General features: G+C 33.7%; 1 protein-coding gene across 5 annotated transcripts in view; it reads right to left on the minus strand.

Moving 5' to 3' along the window:
• The window catches only part of PIK3CB (phosphatidylinositol-4,5-bisphosphate 3-kinase catalytic subunit beta), a 153476-nt gene that overhangs the window by 37457 nt on the left and 94267 nt on the right, over nt 1–21752 (minus strand). For all 5 annotated transcript variants that reach the window (XM_019747566.3, XM_019747603.3, XM_088798363.1 and 2 more), the window contains 5 exons: nt 18951–19202; nt 17517–17613; nt 13914–14044; nt 11193–11243; nt 1335–1523 (listed from right to left, as the gene is read on the minus strand). In XM_019747566.3, the coding sequence (XP_019603125.2) occupies nt 1335–1523; nt 11193–11243; nt 13914–14044; nt 17517–17613; nt 18951–19202 (720 nt within the window). The remainder of the gene's footprint in view (nt 1–1334; nt 1524–11192; nt 11244–13913; nt 14045–17516; nt 17614–18950; nt 19203–21752) is intronic.

The raw sequence follows: 21752 nt of genomic DNA on the forward strand, positions 1-21752 counted from the left end.
AAATGTTTGTACTCTAATTCTATACAACATAATATGATGGATGTCTTCATAAAGGATGGTTTCAGGAGGCACTTAGAACGGGACACAATCCATGAGAAGTAGGCCAATGTGCCAAGTGAAAAGGTTTATATCTTATATTCCATCATTATGGGGGTTCATGGAAAACTAACCTTGAATTTAAATAAGTAAGTGGTTAGAAGATAACTATGCCAAAACAATTAAAACCTATCCAAATGACAAAAACAGCTCCTTTTCAGAGTAAGTAATGTTCATGTGGTCTAACAGTAGAACAGTTTAAACGAAGCCCATTATAATATACTTACATAACATGATTCAAAAAATCTTTAAGACATTATTAAGAAATAAACTCAAAAGAAATCCTTTCTACACGTAATTTGAAGTAAAACTATAAAATCAAAGATTTTAAAAATGCATATGATTAAAATCAATTTTTAAAGTCATTATACATTTACTAAAACCAGAAAACTTTTTTTGTTTTTAAGAAGGGCGCAGCTCAGTAGCTCACACAGGGATCGAACTGGCAACCTCAGTGTTACCAGCACCACGCTCTAACCAACTGAGCTAACAGGCCACCCTCAAAACCAGAAAACTTTTTAAAAGATTGGGTGAATTCAAATAAGTTAACAAATTTGGTTATTTTAATATGCCAATTGTATTCGTCTGATTAAAAAACATTTCAAGGATCCTTCTATAGAGCATTAATGACCAACTGAATTTAATAAATGCCAGTGCTTTTGACAGTCTTGGAAAATTAAATCAAGGAGCGAAAATTTCGTAGGTTTTTTGGAGCAAAATTTTTTCCTCTGTCTCTATCCTGCCTAAAGACATTCAACACTGCCCAACTGAAACAAATGTTACATTTGATCTGAATCGCTTATGCTCCAAAATGTTAACTTCTCCAAACAGAAGTAATTTTCAAACAATACATATTCATTTTAGAAAGTCATTGCAAAGGGTCTTAAGATTAAAACTTTGGAGTTCATTGATGAAACAGAAGTAGCCCAGGACCTACCATGTGCAGGTAATTACTATAGATAATTACACCATAGATAATTACACCATAGGTAATTACTATAGGTAATAATTGTGTTTAGTGAAATAAACAGAAAATCTACATAGAATCTGGAATTTTTAAATCTTCAAACTTTCTGGTCTACCATTTAGAGTATAAGCAAGAGTTTAAAACCTCAAAATTTCTCCGGCAAAAAATTATCCAACCTGTGGAAATATATCTATGTAGGAAAACACAGTACAGAAACTCAACAAAGTAATATATAATCCTTACAGGTGTTACAGAAATGATCTTCTATTACCTGAGCAACATCCTCAAGTTTATTCCACTTGATCGACAGTAATAATTTTGGCAGTGACTGTGGGAAATTCTCTCTGCAGTCTTGTCGCAAAGTCCAAATAAGATCCATTTCATTCTCACACAGTTGAGACAAGGGATCCCTGTCCAAGATTTCCTTCAGTACAACAAGAAACTTTTTTCCACCCCGACTCTAAGAAGTAAAATTACTCATTAGAGAACTGAATTGTGCAAACATCCCTGGCAAACACTTAGCAAATTTATATGCAATAAATTTATAAACAATTTATGAGCTTTAACATGTGAGTTACTAAAAATCTAATTCTTCAAAAAGATTAATAAAGATGGATATCCCTTTTAAAGTTTTTATTGCCAAATATAATATTTGTAAGCTAAGGATGAAGGAAAGAATTATTCTCAAACAGTTCTAAAAAAGGAAAAATACTGTTAAAAATCCATGTGCAAACACTAGGTGGCAGAATTGTGGTATGGATTTAAAAAGTCATTTATTATTATGAATTAAATTTCCTTCTTTAATTTTCAGTTTCTATTAAAAAACAACAACAAATTAACAGACACAAAAAATGAACCAAATATATGAATTTTTTAAAAAAGTAATAGGTGCTGTCTTGGCTTAGAGGCATAAAACCACTTGGATTAAGAGCTGAATTTTGGCTAAACGTGACAAAAATACAATTATCTCATTTTCTTTCCCAATCCTTATAAGAATATAGTAAAATGAAGAAGATTTCATGTTATTTTTTTGGATCTAGCCGCTAAATTGCACTAACATTAAAAGAAATAGGTGCATTTCTCTCTACTTAAAGAAAAACTATACCAGTGAGGCCAAAACAGTAAAAACAAAAACAAAAACAAAAAAAATCTCTCCAGAATTATCTGACAAGATTCTGTAAGGATTTATATTCTATTATTATATTACTTTGTATATGACATTATTTTAACTAGGATTTGATATAAACATTAAAATAAATGAAAAGTCATTACTAATTATCTAAAGTAGTGAGATTCAAAATAGCATATGCCAATGTAAAAGAGAATGGGAATAACATGACTGTCAAGGTAGAACATCTGAAAGACTTAACAAAAACACTACTGGAACGAATAAGCAACTGAAGCAAGGTTTCAGGATACAAGGACAATATACAAAAGTAAACTGCTTCCTATACATGAGAAACAAACAATTGGAATTTTAAATTAAAAACAATTCCACATTAGCACCCCAAAATATGAAAATTTAGGTATAAAATTAACAAAACATGTACAAGTTCTATATGAAAAAAACTAGAGAACTCTGATGAATGAAATCAAACAAGAACTAAATAAATGACAAAGTATTCCATGTTTGTTCATGGATAGGAAGACTCAATATTGTCAAAATGTCAGTTCTTCCCAACTTATTGAATAGATTCAATGCAAAACCAATCAAAATCTCAGTAAGTTATTTTGTGGATATCAACAAACTGATTCTAAAGTTTATATGGAAAAACAAGACTCAGAATAGCCAACACAATATTGAAGAACAAAGTTGAAAGACTGACACTACCCAACTTGTATGAAAATAAATGTGAAATGCAAAATTATAAAATAGAAGATAATAGAGGAGAAAATCTAGATGATCTTGAGTTTGGCAATGACTTTTTGCATATACCGTGTTTCCCCAAAAATAAGACCTAGCCAGACAATCAGCTCTAATGCGTCTTTTGGAGCAAAAATTAATGTAAGACCCGGTCTTATATTATATTACATTATATAAGATCAGTTCTTATATTATAGTAAAATAAGACCGGGTCTTATATTACATTATATAAGACCGGTTCTTATATTATAGTAAAATAAGACTGGGTCTTATATTAATTTTTGCTGCAAAAGACGCATTAGAGCTGATTGGGTAGTTTTCAGGGAAACACGGTAATACCAAATGCATTATCCTACAAAGAAAAAACTGATAAGCTAGACTTGGTTAAATTTAAAATTATCTGTTCTGTGAAAGACACTGAGAAGAAAATGAAAACACAAGCCATTACTGGAAGAAAATATTTGCAAAAAATATATATATCTGATAAAGGACTGTTATCCAAAATATATAAAGAACTGTTAAAACTCAACAATAAGAAAATAAACTACTAGAATAAAATATGGGTCAAAGACATGAACAGACACCTCACCAAATAAGATATATAAATGTCAAATAAGCATAGGAAAAGATGCTTAGTGTCATATGTCATCAGGAAAATGCAAATTAAAACAAAAATGAGACACAACTACACAGTTGGCTAACATTCAGAACACTGACAACACCAAATGCTATTGAGGACATGGAGCAACTCTCATTCAATGATGGTAAGAATGCAAAATACTAGAACCACTTAGGTAGACAGTTTGGTGGTTTCTTACAAAACTAAACGTACTGTTACTACGCAACCCAGTAATCACGCTTCTTGGTATTTACCAAAAGAAACTGAAAACTTATGTTCACACAAAAACCTACACATGGATGTTAATATAGCAGCTTTACTCAAAATTGCCAAAACCTGGAAGTACTAAGATGTTCTTCACTATGTAAATGGATAAACTGTAATACATATAGATAATGGAATATTATTTAGCACTAAAGGAAATGAGCAATCATGCCATGAAGAGACATGAAGGAACCTTAAATGCATATTACTAAGTCAAAGAAGCCAATCTGAGAAGGCTACATGCTAATTCCAACTATATGACATCTGGAAAAGACAAAACTTTTTAGTTTATTTTAAGCAAACTAAAATATAGTTTTAAAGAAATCACTGGTTGCCAGGGGTAGGGGTGAATGACAATGAATAGGCAGAACACGGAGGGTTTGCAGAGCAGTGAAAATACTCTGCATGATATTATAATGATGAATTATGTCATTATACATTAATCTACACCCATTGAATGTGCAACACCAAGAGTGACCCCTAAGGTAAACTATGGACTGTGTGATTACGATGTGTCAATGTAGATTCAGTCCTGGTAATAAATGTACCCCTCTAGTGAGGGACGTTGATAATGGGGAGCCTGTGCATGTGTGGGGGCAGGGGGTCTATGCAAAATCTCTGTACCTTCCTCCCAATTTTGTTGCGAACTTAAAGCTTCTATTTTAAAGTCTTATTATTAAAAAAGTACCACACAAAGACTCTACGTATGATTATACTGGTTTTTATATTCAGAGCCCCAGCTTAAAAAGGGTAGGCTCTATTTTACAAGTTTGACTTGGGTTTCTCTGAAAAGTGATCACGAGAAGTCAGAATTTGAAAATAAAACTCATACATTTACATCTTAAAGTGAAACCGGTTACTTCAAACAACACAATAAAAATTGTTCATGTCGGAGAAAGGCAGACTGCTGTTAAGTTAAATATTGCAAAAAGTGAGCAGACCTACAATAATTTTGTGGATCAAAATTAGATTTTACAGACCTACTGTAAGTAAATATTCCAAAGAACTGCAAGTAAACTAAGAGGGGAGTGCAGGGGGTTAGCTGTATAATTGAACTGTGATTGTTTATTGAGCTATAAAAAGCACAGCACTGAATAACGTCAAGGTAAAAACAACCAACTACCAGAAATGTGGCAGGAAGCCCAACAAAACACAAAATCTTACATTCTTTTACAAAAGCCAAAACAGTACTGAAAATTATATTGTACAATGTAACTGGTGAACTGAGACACATGTTCAAATGCTTGAACTAAAATAATGGAAAATAATGGTTGAAAGCAATGAAAATTAATACCCATATTCTCTACTTTTCTTTATGTTTCGATTTTTCAAAATCATATAACTATTATAATAGCGGCTACTGACCAAAGTAAAACAAAACGTGTATATCCTGCTATTAGCACACTGAAAAAAAGACTATGGCTCTTTCCCCTTCCCTAGGGAAGGGGCTGGAAAACTCATGTGTCATGTTCAAAGGCACTGGAGATTCAGACAGCATGTTAGCAATGTTTGCCAGAAGCAGAATTAACCAGCGGCTGGTCCGACAGCACTTGACCAACTGCAGCGAGGGATGAGATAGTCCATGAAGTCAGGGCTGGTGGAATAGAGACTGAGAAGATGAGTATGTGGTTGGGAGATTGAATATAAATGGAATTAAGCAGATAAGTAAATATATTGAAGTTAATAAGAATCCAGATTTCTGTCAGAAAAGGAAATTAAAACTAGGGAAATGCAAAGATCAGGAAAAAATCCTGTAGTGGTGGATCCAAATTACAGGCAGTGATTAAGAACTCATGGTTTTAAACAGCTAGATAAAGAAATATATCTCTGAGCCTGTACTTGCCCAAGTATATACATGTATTATCTAGCTGTTTCATGAAAAGGCCTAAATGCAATGGCACGCCAGTAGCAATGAGCATACCCAGTCCCCAGATCCTGGATTCTAAATACTTTTCACAAATAAAAGGAATCAGGACTCCCTGCAGAACAACTGATTCCAAAGCTGTGGTAGAGAAAACACCAGATGAACCTGGAACACTCTGTTGTACCAGAAAGAAGGAAATGCTCAAAGAATGATAGTGACATGTCAAAAAGACACAGGACAGCTTGAATGGGCCGCCACTGGCCAAGTCTGGGTCATTTCGAACATCAAAATAACTGACAGTAACTAATTATAAGTCACTAAATAAAACAGAAATCATGAATCCATACTACTATAAATAAAAGAAATAAAAGTAAACAGGTAAGTAAATAAATCAAATAGAAGAAAAACCTCTACCTTATGGTAAAGCCAACTAATAAATCCAAAAGGAAAAATAAATTTGAAAATCAGCACTTGGCAAAACACTGTAATAATAATGATTCAAGTAAGATGTATTAATAAATATTAAAATAACTGAGTACAAATTTGATGTGAAACAAGATGTTGAGTCAAAATATCCCCCCACAAAATATTTATTTATATAGAAAAACCTAGTAGATTCTATCCTAATCAAGTGGTAACAATTAACATCAATAGTAACAGAACAAATTAACACTGTTTGCTTCCTGATTAAATGCATTAAGAACACTCCACAATTTCTATGGTATTCATGCTAAAAATGCATAGCTGGAATCTGATCATGACAAAACATTAGGTAAATCCAAATTGAGTGACATTCTGCAAAGCAACTGGCTTGTATTCTTAAAAATATGTCAGAGTCATTTAAGATAAGACTGAGAAACTCTTTTAGAAAGAAACTAAAGACACATTGACAATGATATGAAACAAGTAATCCAAGTTGGATCCGGATTTACAAAGGACATTACTAAGACAACTGGCTAAATTTAAATGGAATGTGTGGTTCAGACAACAGAAGAATTCTATCAATATTATTTTCCTGATTTTTATGAATGGACTCTGGTTAAGTATGAGAATATTCCTGTTTTTAGGAAATACACACTGAACAATGAAAGGGAAAAAGGACATGATGTATATATACCACTTAACCTCAAATGAGTCAGAAAAAAATGCGCATACACACAGATTGGTAAAACAAATGTGGTAAAATGTTAACAGTTGGGGAAGCTGAATGAAAGCTATATGGGAATTCTTTGTATTCTACTTGCAAGTTTTCAGTAAATTTGAAAATTATTTTTTAGTGTTTGATATTTTCTCTCCCTAAAATTGAGGGCTGTAAAGACTCCAAATCATTCTACTAAGAAAACACTCCAGGGAGATCCCAAGAACATCTGACTAAAGGATGAGTTATCATCTGCATTCTCCAAAGCCAGCCATTAAGATTTTGTGCCTCAGTTTCTGCAGGAAGAAAATAAAACAGGTAATTTATAACATAAGTGTTTTAGATTAGAGCAGGGTTTTTCAGCCTTGGTGCTATTGATACTGTGTTGCAGGAAATGGTAGAAAGTATAGCAGCACCCCTGAACTCTACTCACTAGATGCCTGAAACACCTTCCCGAGTTGTGACAAACAAGAGGATCTCTAGATATTATGCTAAGTGAAATAAGCCAGTCACAAAAACATAAAATACTGTATGATTCTACTTACATGAGGTATCTAAATAGTCAATTCATAGAGACAGAAAATAGAATAGTGGATGTGAAGGGCTGAGAAGAGAGGAGGAAAATAAGTTGTTTACTACATATAGAACTTTAGTTTTGCGAGATGAAAAAGTTCTAGAGATTAGTTCCACTCAATGTGTTAAGAATATTGTGAGTACATACATAACACTTTTGAACCATATACTTAAAAATGATTAAGATGGCAAATTTTGTTACGTGTATTTTACCACAATTTAAAAAAATTTTTTAATTCTAAGGGCAGGTTTAATTTCGTAAGGTGATGTTACACTGACTGATGAACTGTGTGTGTGCGTGTGTGTGTGTTTATGTTTTATACACACACACACACACAAATAAATGTAAACACATACATACACACTCAAACAATACAATTCAACTTACCATGATCTTATTAAGAAATGTCATCAGCTCTTGGCATATACATGAATAGTCAGTTAAAATAGTGGAATGAGAACAAAATTCCATTCATTCCTCTCAAAGGGCCATGAAGTGTCAGAAAAGATATATCTTAAAAACTACTAATCAATAACAGCTGTGGGAAATTATAAAGAGTGTCTAACACAGGGATCCTTTAATGAGAGAAGTAGACAGGACCAGGGATCAGATGTGATAAGAGCCATGCAGTAGTGAGAAACAGTTCTAGGGAACTCCAGCTCAGAACCAAGGGCTACAAGGAGTGGGAGGAGGCCAGGGGTAATCACCCAAGGGATTATCAAGGGATCTGCAGATGGAGCATCTGCTTAGTCAGCATGCCCCTTCCTCTGTGCTGGGCTGAAACAGCAATGGTGAGGAGCGTGGGTACCAAGCCCCATGGAGCCACTGGATCCCAGAAGGTATGGAAATCTTCACACAGGAGATCCCAAGTGTCAGCACAGTCTACCCTAAATCCTACAGTTACTGAAGGCAGGTTACAGTGAATCGGCAGACAACCAGGAAGTTACAAGGATAAAAAGAGCTAAATTAAGAATCACCAAATATTTGAGAAAACCATTATAAAGTAAGATGCCAAAAGAAGGAAGACCACTTCAAAAGCAAGATTATTTAATCCCTAAGAAATAATTAAGGTGACATGATAGCCATGGAAAAGAAATAATCAGAAACCGTAAAATTACTGAAATTTTAAAAAGTAAAAAGCAACTCCAACATGACTAGTAACAAGGGAATGCAAGTTAAAATAAACGTGATACCTTTTTCTGTCCACTGGATTAACATATTTAAAGGATTGGCAGAAATGCAAAAAGATAAGAACTTTTACACAGTGTGGGTGGGGTTGTAAATTTCCCATCTTTTATGGTATGCAATTTGGCAGAATTCTTATGAAAAAGGCACATATTTTTGGATCTAATAATTTCACTTCTAGAAATCTGTCCTATAAAATACACATATATATAAAGAAGTATGTACAAAATATTCATTGCAGCACTGTTTTAGTGGAGAATAGTTGAGAAAAGCAAACCATCCATCAGTAGGGATATGTATATTTACTAACCATTGGATACTAATAACGAATGCCATGAAATGTTAAGAAGGCTTTAAAAAGAGAGAAGTGGACCTCTTCATACAGACATGACAAGGTCCATAAAATACATTAAATAAAAAGGGAGAGATTACATAATAAAGATATTAATTTTTTCTTTAAAAAAAGGATATAGATATTTACACATAAAGGTATATAAGTGCATACACAGCAACAGGGTTGGTAGCTACAAGCTAAACTGTTTACAGTTATCTCTGAGAAGGAAAGTTGCTGGGGGTTATAGAAAAATAACTTTCATTTTTGGTTTCACAATTTATTAACTATACTATGTGCCCAATTAAAAAAAAAAGGTACATCAAACCGAGCAAGAATATTGCCTCCTCAGTAAGGAGGGATTCCCCCTGATATAGATAAGGTAGTAGCACATCACAGTAGAAATAGTAAAAATTAATGTATGCTTCTGATGTTCAAAGAGCGATATTAAGACTAATAAAGGACAACTAAAAATGGGCATTAAAATGAAGATATCCCTACATAACTGAAGGGAATCAACAATTTTCCAGCCTGAAGCTACTTTCTGGGATATTGATTTTAAGTTGTTTAAGAAACAAGACTCAGAGAACCTCACCCCCTTTCCTACCCAACAAATTCAGACAGAGAAAGCTGCTTCAGGAAGGGAGCCTGGGCTTGATCACCTTAAGAATCTTCACCCCAGCCTTAGTCAGGAAGACTCCAAGCCTGTTAGCTAGCTACCCCATATCCCATTGTTTCTGAGACACCAGAAAGAATCTGCCAGCAAGAATTTGCCTGCCATATGTGTTCTGCTCTTTGTCAACTACCTATAAATCGCCCATTCTCACTTCTGAAATCTCAATAACCACCTCCACCTCTTCTCCTTTGTCCAAAATGTCATATATCCAATGTTACCTCACTGTCTTTGGAATTTTCATGCTTATGTGAATTCACCATGAGTATTTATCAAAACCTTTGATTTTTTCCTGTTAATCTGTCTCTGTTAATTTGATTATTAGCCAAGTTAGAATTTAGAAGGTGGGAGGAAAAGTATTAATTTTTTTAGCTGCCACATAACTGTTCTCTCTTACACTTAAACTGTAATTATCTGTTTCAGTAATTGCCTAACTGGTAAGTTTATAATTGTAATGAACTTCTTTTGTTTCATTAAAGAACTCTATTCTCAAAGTATTTGTAATAGAAGTTGACTTGCACTGCAGGGCTATAGAAATTTTTGAGAACTCCAATGGCAAAGCACAAGACAGCTTGGGCCAGGTACTTCTCCTAGCCAACAGGAAATAGTGCTTTGATTCAGTGAAAAGGACAAAAATATATACATTATCTCTACTTTGCCTGCCGGCCTCTATATAACTACCAATCTATACAGAATGGTTTTACTAAAGACACTTAAAAATTGCAAACTGATGATGTGAAAAGAGAATATAAGATTAGAACTCAGCAACATGTTAACTAGAAAAAAATTTCCACTGCAAAGTATAGATGGTAGAAATAGTTTATATATATAGTAAGCTAAGTAAACAAAGTAATCTGTTCTGTAGTCTTGGGCAGAAAGAATAGGAATCGTGTGTGTGTGGAAGAGACTGTTGTTTTTCACTCAATAAGCATTTTCCTCTTCTTCCTTTAATAACTAGAATCTCTTACTCTTAGCCAAGTACATGACTGCCCAGCGAAAGACTATATTTCGCAGCCTCACTTGTAGTTAGGGATGTCCATGCGACTAAGTTCTGGCTAATGAGATGTGAGCAGAAATGAGGCATGTTATTAATACCCTTACAAATAATGAGTGAGGCCTCTAGTCTTGCTTTTACTGTTCTTGTTGGCTGGAACATAGTAACCTAGGAAGCTCAAGCACCAACGTTAAACTATGAGATAGAAACCACATGACAGTGCACCAAGATGGAAGAAACCTGGGTTCCCACCAGCACCATAAACCTGGTCTGATTATACCTGCTTTGCTACATGAGAGAAATAAAGAAAATTACAGCCTTCTCATTCAACTGAGTAATATTCACAAAGGCAGTATTGTTAATCTATTAGATGTCATTGCATCTTACAAACTAGTTGCTGAAGCCCATGTTTATATCAGAAAAAGGATTACCACTGAACAGACCACCTACAAACAGCTGCCATTTAACAAAACATTAATATTTACATACTCACACACACTCAGACTGTTCTTGCATATGAGTATGGTTTTCTACAAAATCATAGACGTAAATGAGATGAACGTAGCTAATAATAAGCACAACTTTATAATAAAAAGGGGCCATTTAAAAACCTTGATACTTACTGATACATTAGCACTATCACTGCTTGCAATTTCAGCTGCTTTTTCAATAATCTGTTTAAAAAAAATTTTTAATTAGATTTTGGCTCTAGTATTTGTAAAATTTTAAATGTAAATGACTATACTTGTACTTAAGACTAAAAGGCACTACATATGGTTTGGCATTTCTATGCTTTATAATATAAACATGAATTTTAAATTCAAAATGGTATTATGCAGTGATTCTCAATCTTCAAATTCCTGACAACTGAGAAACAATGGCATTACTATTAGGAAGTGTAATGCCTAGGATGCACTAGGATTGTCTGTAGATAAAATGAGAAGTGGCTTGCATGTGTATGTGTAAATATTTTTAACATAGGTAAAGGTATTCTGGTTACAAAAATGAAAAGGTATGTAAGAGTTACTAAGTATTGAGTAAGTTTTTATCATTTCTCATCATGTTTTTTTTCGAATTAATAAATATCAAAAGTGTAAGTAAAGTCAAAAGAGAGCCTAAAAATTTTTTTAGGGGCGGCCGGATGGCTCAGTTGGTTAGAGTGCAAGCTCTGAATGGCAGGGTTGCCAGTTCAATTCCCACATGGGCCAGTGAGCTGCGTCCTCCACAACTAGATTGAAGACAACGAGCTTTTGCTGAGCTTCGGGAGAGGCGGCCGGATGGCTCAGTTGGTTAGAGCACCGGCTCTCAACAACAAGGTTGCCAGCTCAATTCCCACATGGGATAGGGGCTGCACCCCCTGCAACTAAAATTGAAAATGGCAACTAGACTTGGAGCTGAGCTATGCCCTCCATCAACTAGATTGAAGTCCAACGACTTGGAGCTGATGGGCCCTGGAGAAACACATTGTTCCCCAATATTCCCCAATTGAAAAAATAAAAATAAATATTTTTAAAGTCATTAAGTTCAAAGGGGGCTTTAATTCTTGAAAAGAGGGGAACCCACTGGTCCAGGAGGAAGATCAGTGGTAAAAAATCTGAAAATCCATATCCAGTTGCTGAGTTAGGTAATCCTAAACTGATAATCTGTATCCTCATGTGTAAAATGCAGTGATAATTCCCATCCTATTTCGTAGGGTTGTTAATATGATAAAATGATATCGTTATTAAAATTAAGCAATAAACAAAATCGATTTGAAAAGCAAAGTGAATGCAAGTGATTACAGCAAAAAAAAACATCAAATAAAAAGAATGCAGGGAACTTTCACTTTTTATATCTCTATTATTTCATTTGTTTTACAGTGATCATATATAAATTGTACTAGTAAAGAAAACCCTGCAAGTATGAACATATTTAAACATTTTTAAAGACTAAAATTTCCATCTGAAGTTTATCTTGAAAGATAGACTCTCCAAGGGATTGTAAAGGCAAAAGGAAAGTTTAGTGACCATTTGTAGATGACGTAAGCAATGTTAAAATGAAACATTTTAAAGAAACTGGACTTCTCTTAAAATATTAAATTAAAAACACTTATATTTTCACAGAATGTTTTATTTGTAAAAATGCATCAAAAAGCATCTCATTTGATCCAAAATAAATTACAGCTGATTGTTGAACATACCATAATTCAACACAAAAATAGCCACACCTGGGACAACTATCACAAGTAGTTATGGCTTGTGAATTAAGGAATAAAGCCATAGTATAAATGTAACAGATGAGTCAATGTACCTTTTTCTACTCAAGGTACACTAAGGCATATGATTCTTGACATATTTGGGATTTCTATCGTAATAATCACAAAATTTAATTTGGTTGTACATTATTAATCAGAAAAACATTTTAGAAAAATTTGGAAAGTTGCTCCTTAGGTGAACAAATTTCAATTAAAATGAATGTAAAGGAAGAAACATTAAGTTACATAAATTTAATTTACATACTGTACAAATCTACTCTCTAAAGGTCTGGTAGTGTTGAACATTAAAATACAAATTAGTTTATAGGTGGGTTAACTTAAATATTTAATATAACATCAATTTTTAAAGGTAGTTTGTTCTCAAATGTATTAAGGAAATAAAAGAAACGTGTTTATTATTTGAGAATTTACTCAAAGATTTCGTCAAAAAAATCAGCATCAATTATACCTGAAACAAAGATGCCAAACCCAAAGGTAAAACATATGACAGCTTAGCTCTCTTAGCATGTAAATTATCATAGTACTATTTTCAGCCCCACCAGATACTCTCCTTACTCCCAAGATATGTAGCTTCACATTAAGGAAATGTGTTTAGAAACTGAATTCCTTGCTATAGAGTCTACAAAAATAGTAGGACCTTAGGAGTCCTACTAATAGTAACATTCAACATAAATGATCTGTTCTTGGATACCAACTGGAACACAGCAGTGATTATGTCTTTAATCTCTGAACTAACACGTGAGGCATGTTTCACTGTATACATACATTTCCCATGTTCAGTTACATATGAATGCATTTATAGACCTTTCAAATTGAAAAGGATCTCAGAGAACAATTATGACCTTCTCATTTTATAAATGAAGAACCTGAACTCCAGAGATAACATGTCTGTCTCACTTGGTCAGTGATAAAGCCAGGACTAAAGAGAGTTGGCTCCCTGCTCAGTGGTCTTTCCACTGAACCAAGCTGTCAATGTATGTGAAGTTTTGAAACAGAAATAGACATACAGAGCTTAAACTATAAACATATAGAGCCAAAACTAATCATTCAATTATTTCATGCATAGTAGCCCTCTAAACAATTAGCTTACCTTATCAAAAGGAGGGTAATAATAAGGTTGTTTTTTATTCTCTGGGAATTTGATATGCAAAGCTGTTGCATTTTCAGTATATGGATTTGTTTGAACAGTTCCCATGGGATTCAACATTTCTTCAAGTTCATCTAAAACATGCAAATAATTTTGATTCTTAAGAAAATGCCTTTGAAACGAAACTAAAACAAAACTTTAATGGATTTCAACCATGAAAATGATTTTTAAAGTGTCACCTAAGGAAATCTGGCAATTATATCAGTACGTCTCTAATTTTCTGTTAAAGCTTGGCACAAACTTTGAATGTGAGTTTATATACACCTTTAAAATGAGAAAGTAACAAAAATTAATAACTACCTCACCTCACCCTTTTTCAATTTGGTAAGTATTCTGAACTTTGAATAAAAAAACTTAATTGCGACTGCTCTCCCTCCATCAAAATTAGGTGGCAAAGAGGAATTGTTATTAGTTCATCACCACAGACAGATTTCTTTATCACATGCAATCTGATTTTCATGGTCATCACAGTACTCAAACTAATATTTTCAAAGTCATCAATGACATTCCTTTTGACAATCTTAATGTTCCTCTATTTCCCATAACAGCTGATAAAAGTTAAACACCTTCTCTGGTAGTTTTGTAACACTCCATTCAAGTGGTACTCCTTTAACTTCACCAACTGCTTGTTTCTTCAAGACACTCCTTCCTCATTTCTATTACTCTAAACGTGATCCATTCACAGAATTGTGCATGGGGATCTTAGAAATTCAGTGTTGTCACAAAACCCAGGAGCTCACGTAATTTTCTCATTTGATAGATAAGTAAACTGTTGAAGAGTCATGAAACTCAAGATGAGGACAGAGTTTGCAATACAACCTGAAGTCTCCTCTCTCCAAACTAATTTCTCTTTTCTCATACTGATTTTTAGCAGTTATTCTCACTGTACTTCCTGAGGAGATAAATGATAAAGCCACTTCTGTCTAGGCCTAATGTTGACATAGTGTGCACAATCAGAGTTGTCTCCTGAAGCTAGAAAATCGTTAAAAGTATTTACAAATTCCAGCTACTTAATCATCCTTTGTTCATCTTTTTAAACACTCTCTCATCTCACAGATTCTACTTTCAACTGGACTGAAGCAATTCTCATAACTTATACAACTCTAAAGCAGCCTTTTCTGCAAATTACAATCCTGTGTTTGCTAACTAGAACTAAGAGCATTATACTTATTTGTCATCTGAAGTCAAATGTAGCATTTTAGTATTTTTATCAGCCCCAAACATATGGAGCTGCTTAACCTTGCTTAAAAGTGATTACAAAAAAGGGACTCTAATGTATTACAAATGGAGAGTACAAACTGGCACACTCTCTATTGGAGAGCAATTTGTGATTATTTATAAAAATTACAAATGTATTTATTCTTTGACTCAATAAAACCACTTCTGGGAACTTATTTCAGATATATACCTGCACATAAACAAGGTTAGTCATTCTAACACTGTTTAAACTATCAAAAGATAACTGCTTTAAGCAGCAGCAGCAGTGGCGGCAGCGGCAGCAGGGGCAGCAGCAGCAGAGCAGCAGGGGCGGCCGGATGGCTCAGCTGGTTAGAGCACGAGCTCTCAACAACAAGGTTGCCGGTTCAATTCCCGCATGGGATGGTGGACTGAGCTCCCTACAACTAAAGATTGAAAACGGCGACTGGACTTGGAGCTGAGCTGCGCCCTCTTCAACTAGACTGTAGGACAATGACTTGGAGCTGATGGGCCCTGATGGACCCTGGAGAAACACATTGTTCCCCAATAAAATTAAAAAAAAAAAAAAAAAAAAAAAAGGCAGCAGCAATCTACGTAGAAAGGGCAAAGAGCAAACGCAAAGAGCAGAACACTACATGGAATATGCAATTTTGTGGAAGAGTAGGAAGAAAATAAATCTACATTTGTATTACCAATGTATACATGAAGAATTCTGCAAAGACACAAAAGCAACCAAAAGATGTGATTATATACCTTAATAATGAACTAGGGATTCTAGATAATAGATTATTTGTAGTTCACTTCTGGCTTGCTCCTACTGGGATAACTGTGACAATTCTAGAGCTGATACATGCAGAGTAAATGTGTTCATTTATTATTTCTCATTTTACGTTTTGTTAGACATAAAGTAGGTTCATGGTATGCCAAGTTAATATTGCCAAAATTTTTCTAAAAGTACCCATCAAGTTACTTGATGATTCAGTAGAACATGTGTGAGTTTAAATTAAGATTTTCAAGAGGATATTGTGAAATGCCTAATTTTTACTCTTACGGTGAAACTATAGGTTCTCTTAAGAAATGTGGGGTGGCCGGTTGGCGAGGTGGTTAGAATATAGTGCTCATAACACCAAGGTTGAGGTTCGATTCCCACATGGGTCAGTGAGAAGCAACGGCTTGAGCCTGAAGCTGAGCTGCCAGCGGGCAGCTGGTTGGCTCAGTCATTAGAGAGAGGTGCTCATAACACCACGGTCACCAGTTCTAGTTCTACATGGGCCAGTGAGCCGCGCCCTCGACAACTAGATTGAAAACAATAACTTGACTTGGAGCTGAGCTGTGCCCACCCCCTCCCAGCTAGATTGGAGGTAAAAAAAAATGTGTATATGCACACTGCTCTCCTATATTTGAGGATTAACGTGATTAGTGAAAATTACTGGAGATATATGCAGGAAAGGGTAGGAATAACAGACTATACACACATAAATTATTAAAATGTGAGGAATATATAAACATGCCCACAAACAACTCATTGAAATTTATGTCCAAAATAATTATATATACCTCCAAAAACAATCCCCAGGTAGCAAATACTAATATATGAACATTTTCAAATGTTTGTCACACACAAAATAATTTTAAAATCAAGTTCAAAATTTTACTAAATATATTAACCAACTATGAAGACAGAAAAAAAAAGACAACCATTATTATATAGCAAGGTTTACACTAAAAATTTCCAACATTTGGGAAAGCAGTACAGAATAACAGAAAGAGTCGAGCAGTCTTTTGAACAAATATTAGGTTTTAGTCAATTATGTAAAATTGACAGATTAAGTTATTATCTCTGAGGTTCACTTTCCTCTTCTATAAAATAGGGATAAAACCATCGACTTCATAGGGGTACTGTGAGTAGTATTTGAAAAATATAGGCATGTGAAAGGTACTCTTCTTAGCTCAAATTTCAGGCTAAAGCCAACTAAAGAATAAATATTTTTACTATTCTTGCCAAATGAGTGAATGTTCCTTCTACTAGTATAGATATTTAGTGCAATTAGGAGCAATAGAGGTTGTTATACAAAGGCACTGTTCCTTAGGACAATTGCTCAAAAACCTGTAAGTATAACATATTTACAGTGAGAACACATTCATTGAAATAACAAATATATGCAGATACAAATCACTTTTTTAATATATTAAAATAATCTATGTAAATTTGTTTTAGAATGAACAATGAAGATACCAAATGATGGTTTCTTTACGAAACTGAAAGAACAGTGAGTTATAAAGAAACATTAACTAGTCTACATGCCAAAAGTTACTCTTTAACACTAAGGATTAGGATGTAAATCTTACCAGGAAATGAAGACCAGCTGTGCAATATTATGTCTCCAGATCTCAACTGTCCTTTAAAGTCAAAAACCATCGTATTTACCCATGCTACAGGATAATGCTGTTGAAAAAGATATTGCATAAATATGTTAAGAATGAATTTTAAGGTGTGAACATCTGCATGCCCTTTGTTTCAATAATCTTAGTTCTTGAAATTTCTAGAGTTCTAGATGATTTCCCCAAAACCACCCAAAATAAAAGCAAGATGTACATGAGAAAATGTCAACATCTTTATATTGGTTCAAGAAAAACCTAAAAGCCAATTAATGTCTCACAATAAAATAGCATATCCCCAAAATAGAATATTCATTGTACAGCCATTGAAGATGATGAGGATCTTCTAATGATTCAAGAAAATATGTGTGATATAGGCAGGTTGTAAGAGCTTTCAGCATATATTACTCTTAATATAGGACAAGGCAATGTCTCTATGTATCATAGAATTTATTTATATTTCTAAAAAGGAAGCACCAACTTGACAGGACTTTTATGCAGACACTTAGACTAATTTGCTCAGTATAGCAAAAAACTTTATAAATATTCAAATGCTTTGAGTAAAATTCTCTATCAGTGGAGGAAAAAAGATAACTCTTCTGGGATTTTTTCATGAAAAATTTTTTTTTTAAATTATAATAACCAGATAAAATACATACTGATATTAGGAATAAAAAGATATAAAGTCACGTACATAAAAGTAATCAGGTTTTTTTTTTAAGGTATAAAATTCATGTGCCTATCCCTAAAAAAATTTTTTCATAAAGAAAATGAAAAAAAGACTTGACTAAAAATATTAAATGGGAGAATGAGTGAGAAAAAGTATACCATCCTTTATCCACAATTTCAAAATCCAAGAAAATGAAAAATAATGGTTTGTTCATAATTTATTTGACAATAAAAAAAAGGCCATAAATTACATGAAATTAATTGACATTCTTCATTTGCCTCATTTAGTGTGATATTAATATATTTCACTGATAGATAATGATGAGTTTGATTACAGATTTGAGCCCCAGACACTACCAGGTTTGTTGAGTAAAGTACGATCTATGATCTTTCTAAAATGCACAAAATTCTGAATTCTCAAATGTATCTGGCACCTGAAATTTCAGTTAAGAGACTGCAGACCTGTAAAATTTTCTTCATTCGTTTTCATCTGTATCTTCTAAAAAGTGTAATATTTATAATAGAGCACTTATAGTATGACAGTTACTAAATTTGCCAAAACGAATGAACAGGACATAAAAATGGAGATTTACTGTTTTTGAAATCAGTTCTTAGAGAGCAAAGTTATATGATATATTTTCACTTACATTACTCAATTATTTCAAAAGGTCTTAAAATTATTCCACTATATTATTATCCCATTATAAAATATTTTTACACAAGTTAGTATATTACCACTTTTCCAGATTTCCTGATGGTCTGATATTTAGAGGGATTAATCGTTTTAGTTGATTTCTTTGTTTTCACTTTATCCAAAACTGCATAAACAGCAAAACATAATCTAGCCATTCGTGGCAGGTCACAAGTATTAATATCAAATTCCAGTGGTTCATTCCAAATGTGATCATTTTTCCCTGATATCTCTGAGCTTACGATGGTTTTACACAGGAGTTCAGTACCATGAAAAAGGCCAGCCCTGACATGAACCTGTAATAAGGGAGATAAAAAGAAATACAGAATCATGAATTTTGCACCACTGAAACACCTCTATTTTGGAGAATGAAGAAACATATACTGGGAAAAGAAGCACATCAACTCCAGGAAAGCCTATTTGCCTAAAAAGGCATCAGACTGTAATTAATCAGTGTATTATTCACTAAGCTGTTTAACCTATTTTTCACTTACTAAATAAACAAGCTAAAAAAAATGCCAGGGATATCAAAGGTATAAACAGGTCTAAAGAAATCAAGACCATAAGTATAAAAACTATTATCATATGCTTGCTTCATTTACTTGGGATCTTGCTTTACTCATTTAGTTGGGAAGGAATGGATGGAAAAATGACTCCACAGTCTCTTTCTACTTCTGAATAATTTATCAGTTGGTCATTATAAGTAGCCAACTAAAGATATTCTATCCATATTTATGATTATTCTATACATCACTCACTGTCTTTCATTTTTTTCTTTAGATCCAGGTTCAGAGTGGTGCAGGATATATATAAGATGTCCCAGAAAATTTTATTCAGTCATATATATATATATATATATATATACTTCTTTTAAAGACATGATCTAATTATCTCCAATTTAAAGGTGATAAAAGTAGAACTAAAAACAGTACTAAAACACCGAGACTAAAGCAATGAAATACATTAAGATTAAATGTTTTATATTGATTATTCAGAGTGACTTACCATACAATAGTAATCAATAAATATTTACCGAATAAATGAATACATATGTGGAACTATTTAGGTTTGTCTTTCTTAAATTTAAAAAAACTTATCAATAAAAATTTTTACTTGTTAATAGTTACTATTCTAATTATGAAAAGGAAGATAAATAACCAAGACTATCTACTTCATCTATAAATATTCAAAGATATTAAGTAGTGATATAAAATTTTAAATATTGATAAAACCGTCAACTTTTTAAATTATAAATATTTATAATACATTACAGTTATGACTTAAAACCTATTAAAACAATTTAAAAGTTATACTAGCAAAAATGTAACTATAGTTTAATAGACTACACACTTCATAATGTAACACGGAAAGGATGGCTTACTTTAATACTATTCATTAATCTAACTCCTGCAAAATAAACATAGATGGATTAACGGGTTAAATATTTTTAATTAATTAAAAAACAAAATGAAAATTGTTAAAAAGATATGAGCGGGCCGGCCCGGTGGCTCAGGCGGTTAGAGCTCCATGCTCCTAACTCCAAAGGCTGCCGTTTCGATTCCCACATGGGCCAGTGGACTCTCAACCACAAGGTTGCCGGTTCAACTCCTCTGAATCCCGCAAGGGAATGGTGGGCTCGGCCCCCTGCAACTAAGATTGAACACGGCACCTTGAGCTGAGCGGCCGCTGAGCTCCCAGATGGCTCAATTGGTTGGAGCACATCCTCTCAACCACAAGGTTGCTGGTTTGACTCCCGCAAAGGATGGTGGGCTGCGCCCCCTGCAACTAGCAACGGCAACTGGACCTGGAGCTGAGCTGCGCCCTCCACAACTAAGACTGAAAGGACAACAACTTGAAGCTGAAGGGCACCCTCCACAACTAAGATTGAAAGGACAACAACTTGACTTGGAAAAAAGTCCTGGAAGTGCACACTGTTCCCCAATAAAGTCCTGGTTCCCTTCCCTTTAAAAAAAAAAAAAGGTATAATGTAAAAAATTGTGAACCCCTAATATGTTAAAAAAAAAATGCTAGTTATAATTCCATCAACCAACTTCTGGCAAAATTCAGACATAGGGAATGAAGTAAAATTATGGATCCGCTAGTTAAAAGTTAAAAAAAACTTTAAGTATAATGGCTAGAAAAGTCCTATACTAACTATAAACAACAACAGCAAAGGGTGTGATCTGGAAAAGAATAATAAAGAATGAGTCTAACTTGGATTGGGCCTGGTAATAATAAACAAAAAAAGAGACCCTATATATTTTTAGGAAATGTGTTGAAATATTCATTATCTAATAGTCAAAGTGTAATTTATTTAAGACCAAGTCATTAAAATTATGTCATCTTGAGAAATCTCCTTAAATTATTAAAGTAGATATATGGTTAAAAATAAACAAGAGTAGAAAAAATAATCTACATTTAAAATAAAATGAAAAAAAAAAATGTTTTCTGAATTTAAAATCTCCCATAGTATCAGATATTTAAGATTTTGTTTTTAGAAAAAGCAGTAAGAAAAACCATTCACTAAACTTGTATCATGTGACATTTTGTCAAAATTGTCCCATTTCCTGATGCCTGGTCTGGATGTCTCCAGGCTCTGAAAAGTGAAGAATTATAAACCGCCATTATGCTTAATACAGTCACACATTTTATTGTCCAACAGTAGTAAACTTCCAAAGGGACACTTTCTCTCAAGCTCCAGAACACTTGGAGAGCAAGAGAAGGCAGGCTTTATAATGCAAAGGACTCACCACTGTGCTAAGGCAAGGATGTGCCAAGCCTGCAGACAGACTGCATTGCTGAACTCACCAATTAAAAATGTTCTGTGTTGGGCAAGATATGACACT

The sequence above is a fragment of the Rhinolophus sinicus genome, chromosome 5 (assembly GCF_057876585.1).
Source record: "Rhinolophus sinicus isolate RSI-liver-muscle chromosome 5, RSI-T2T, whole genome shotgun sequence".
Lineage (NCBI taxonomy): Eukaryota > Metazoa > Chordata > Mammalia > Chiroptera > Rhinolophidae > Rhinolophus > Rhinolophus sinicus.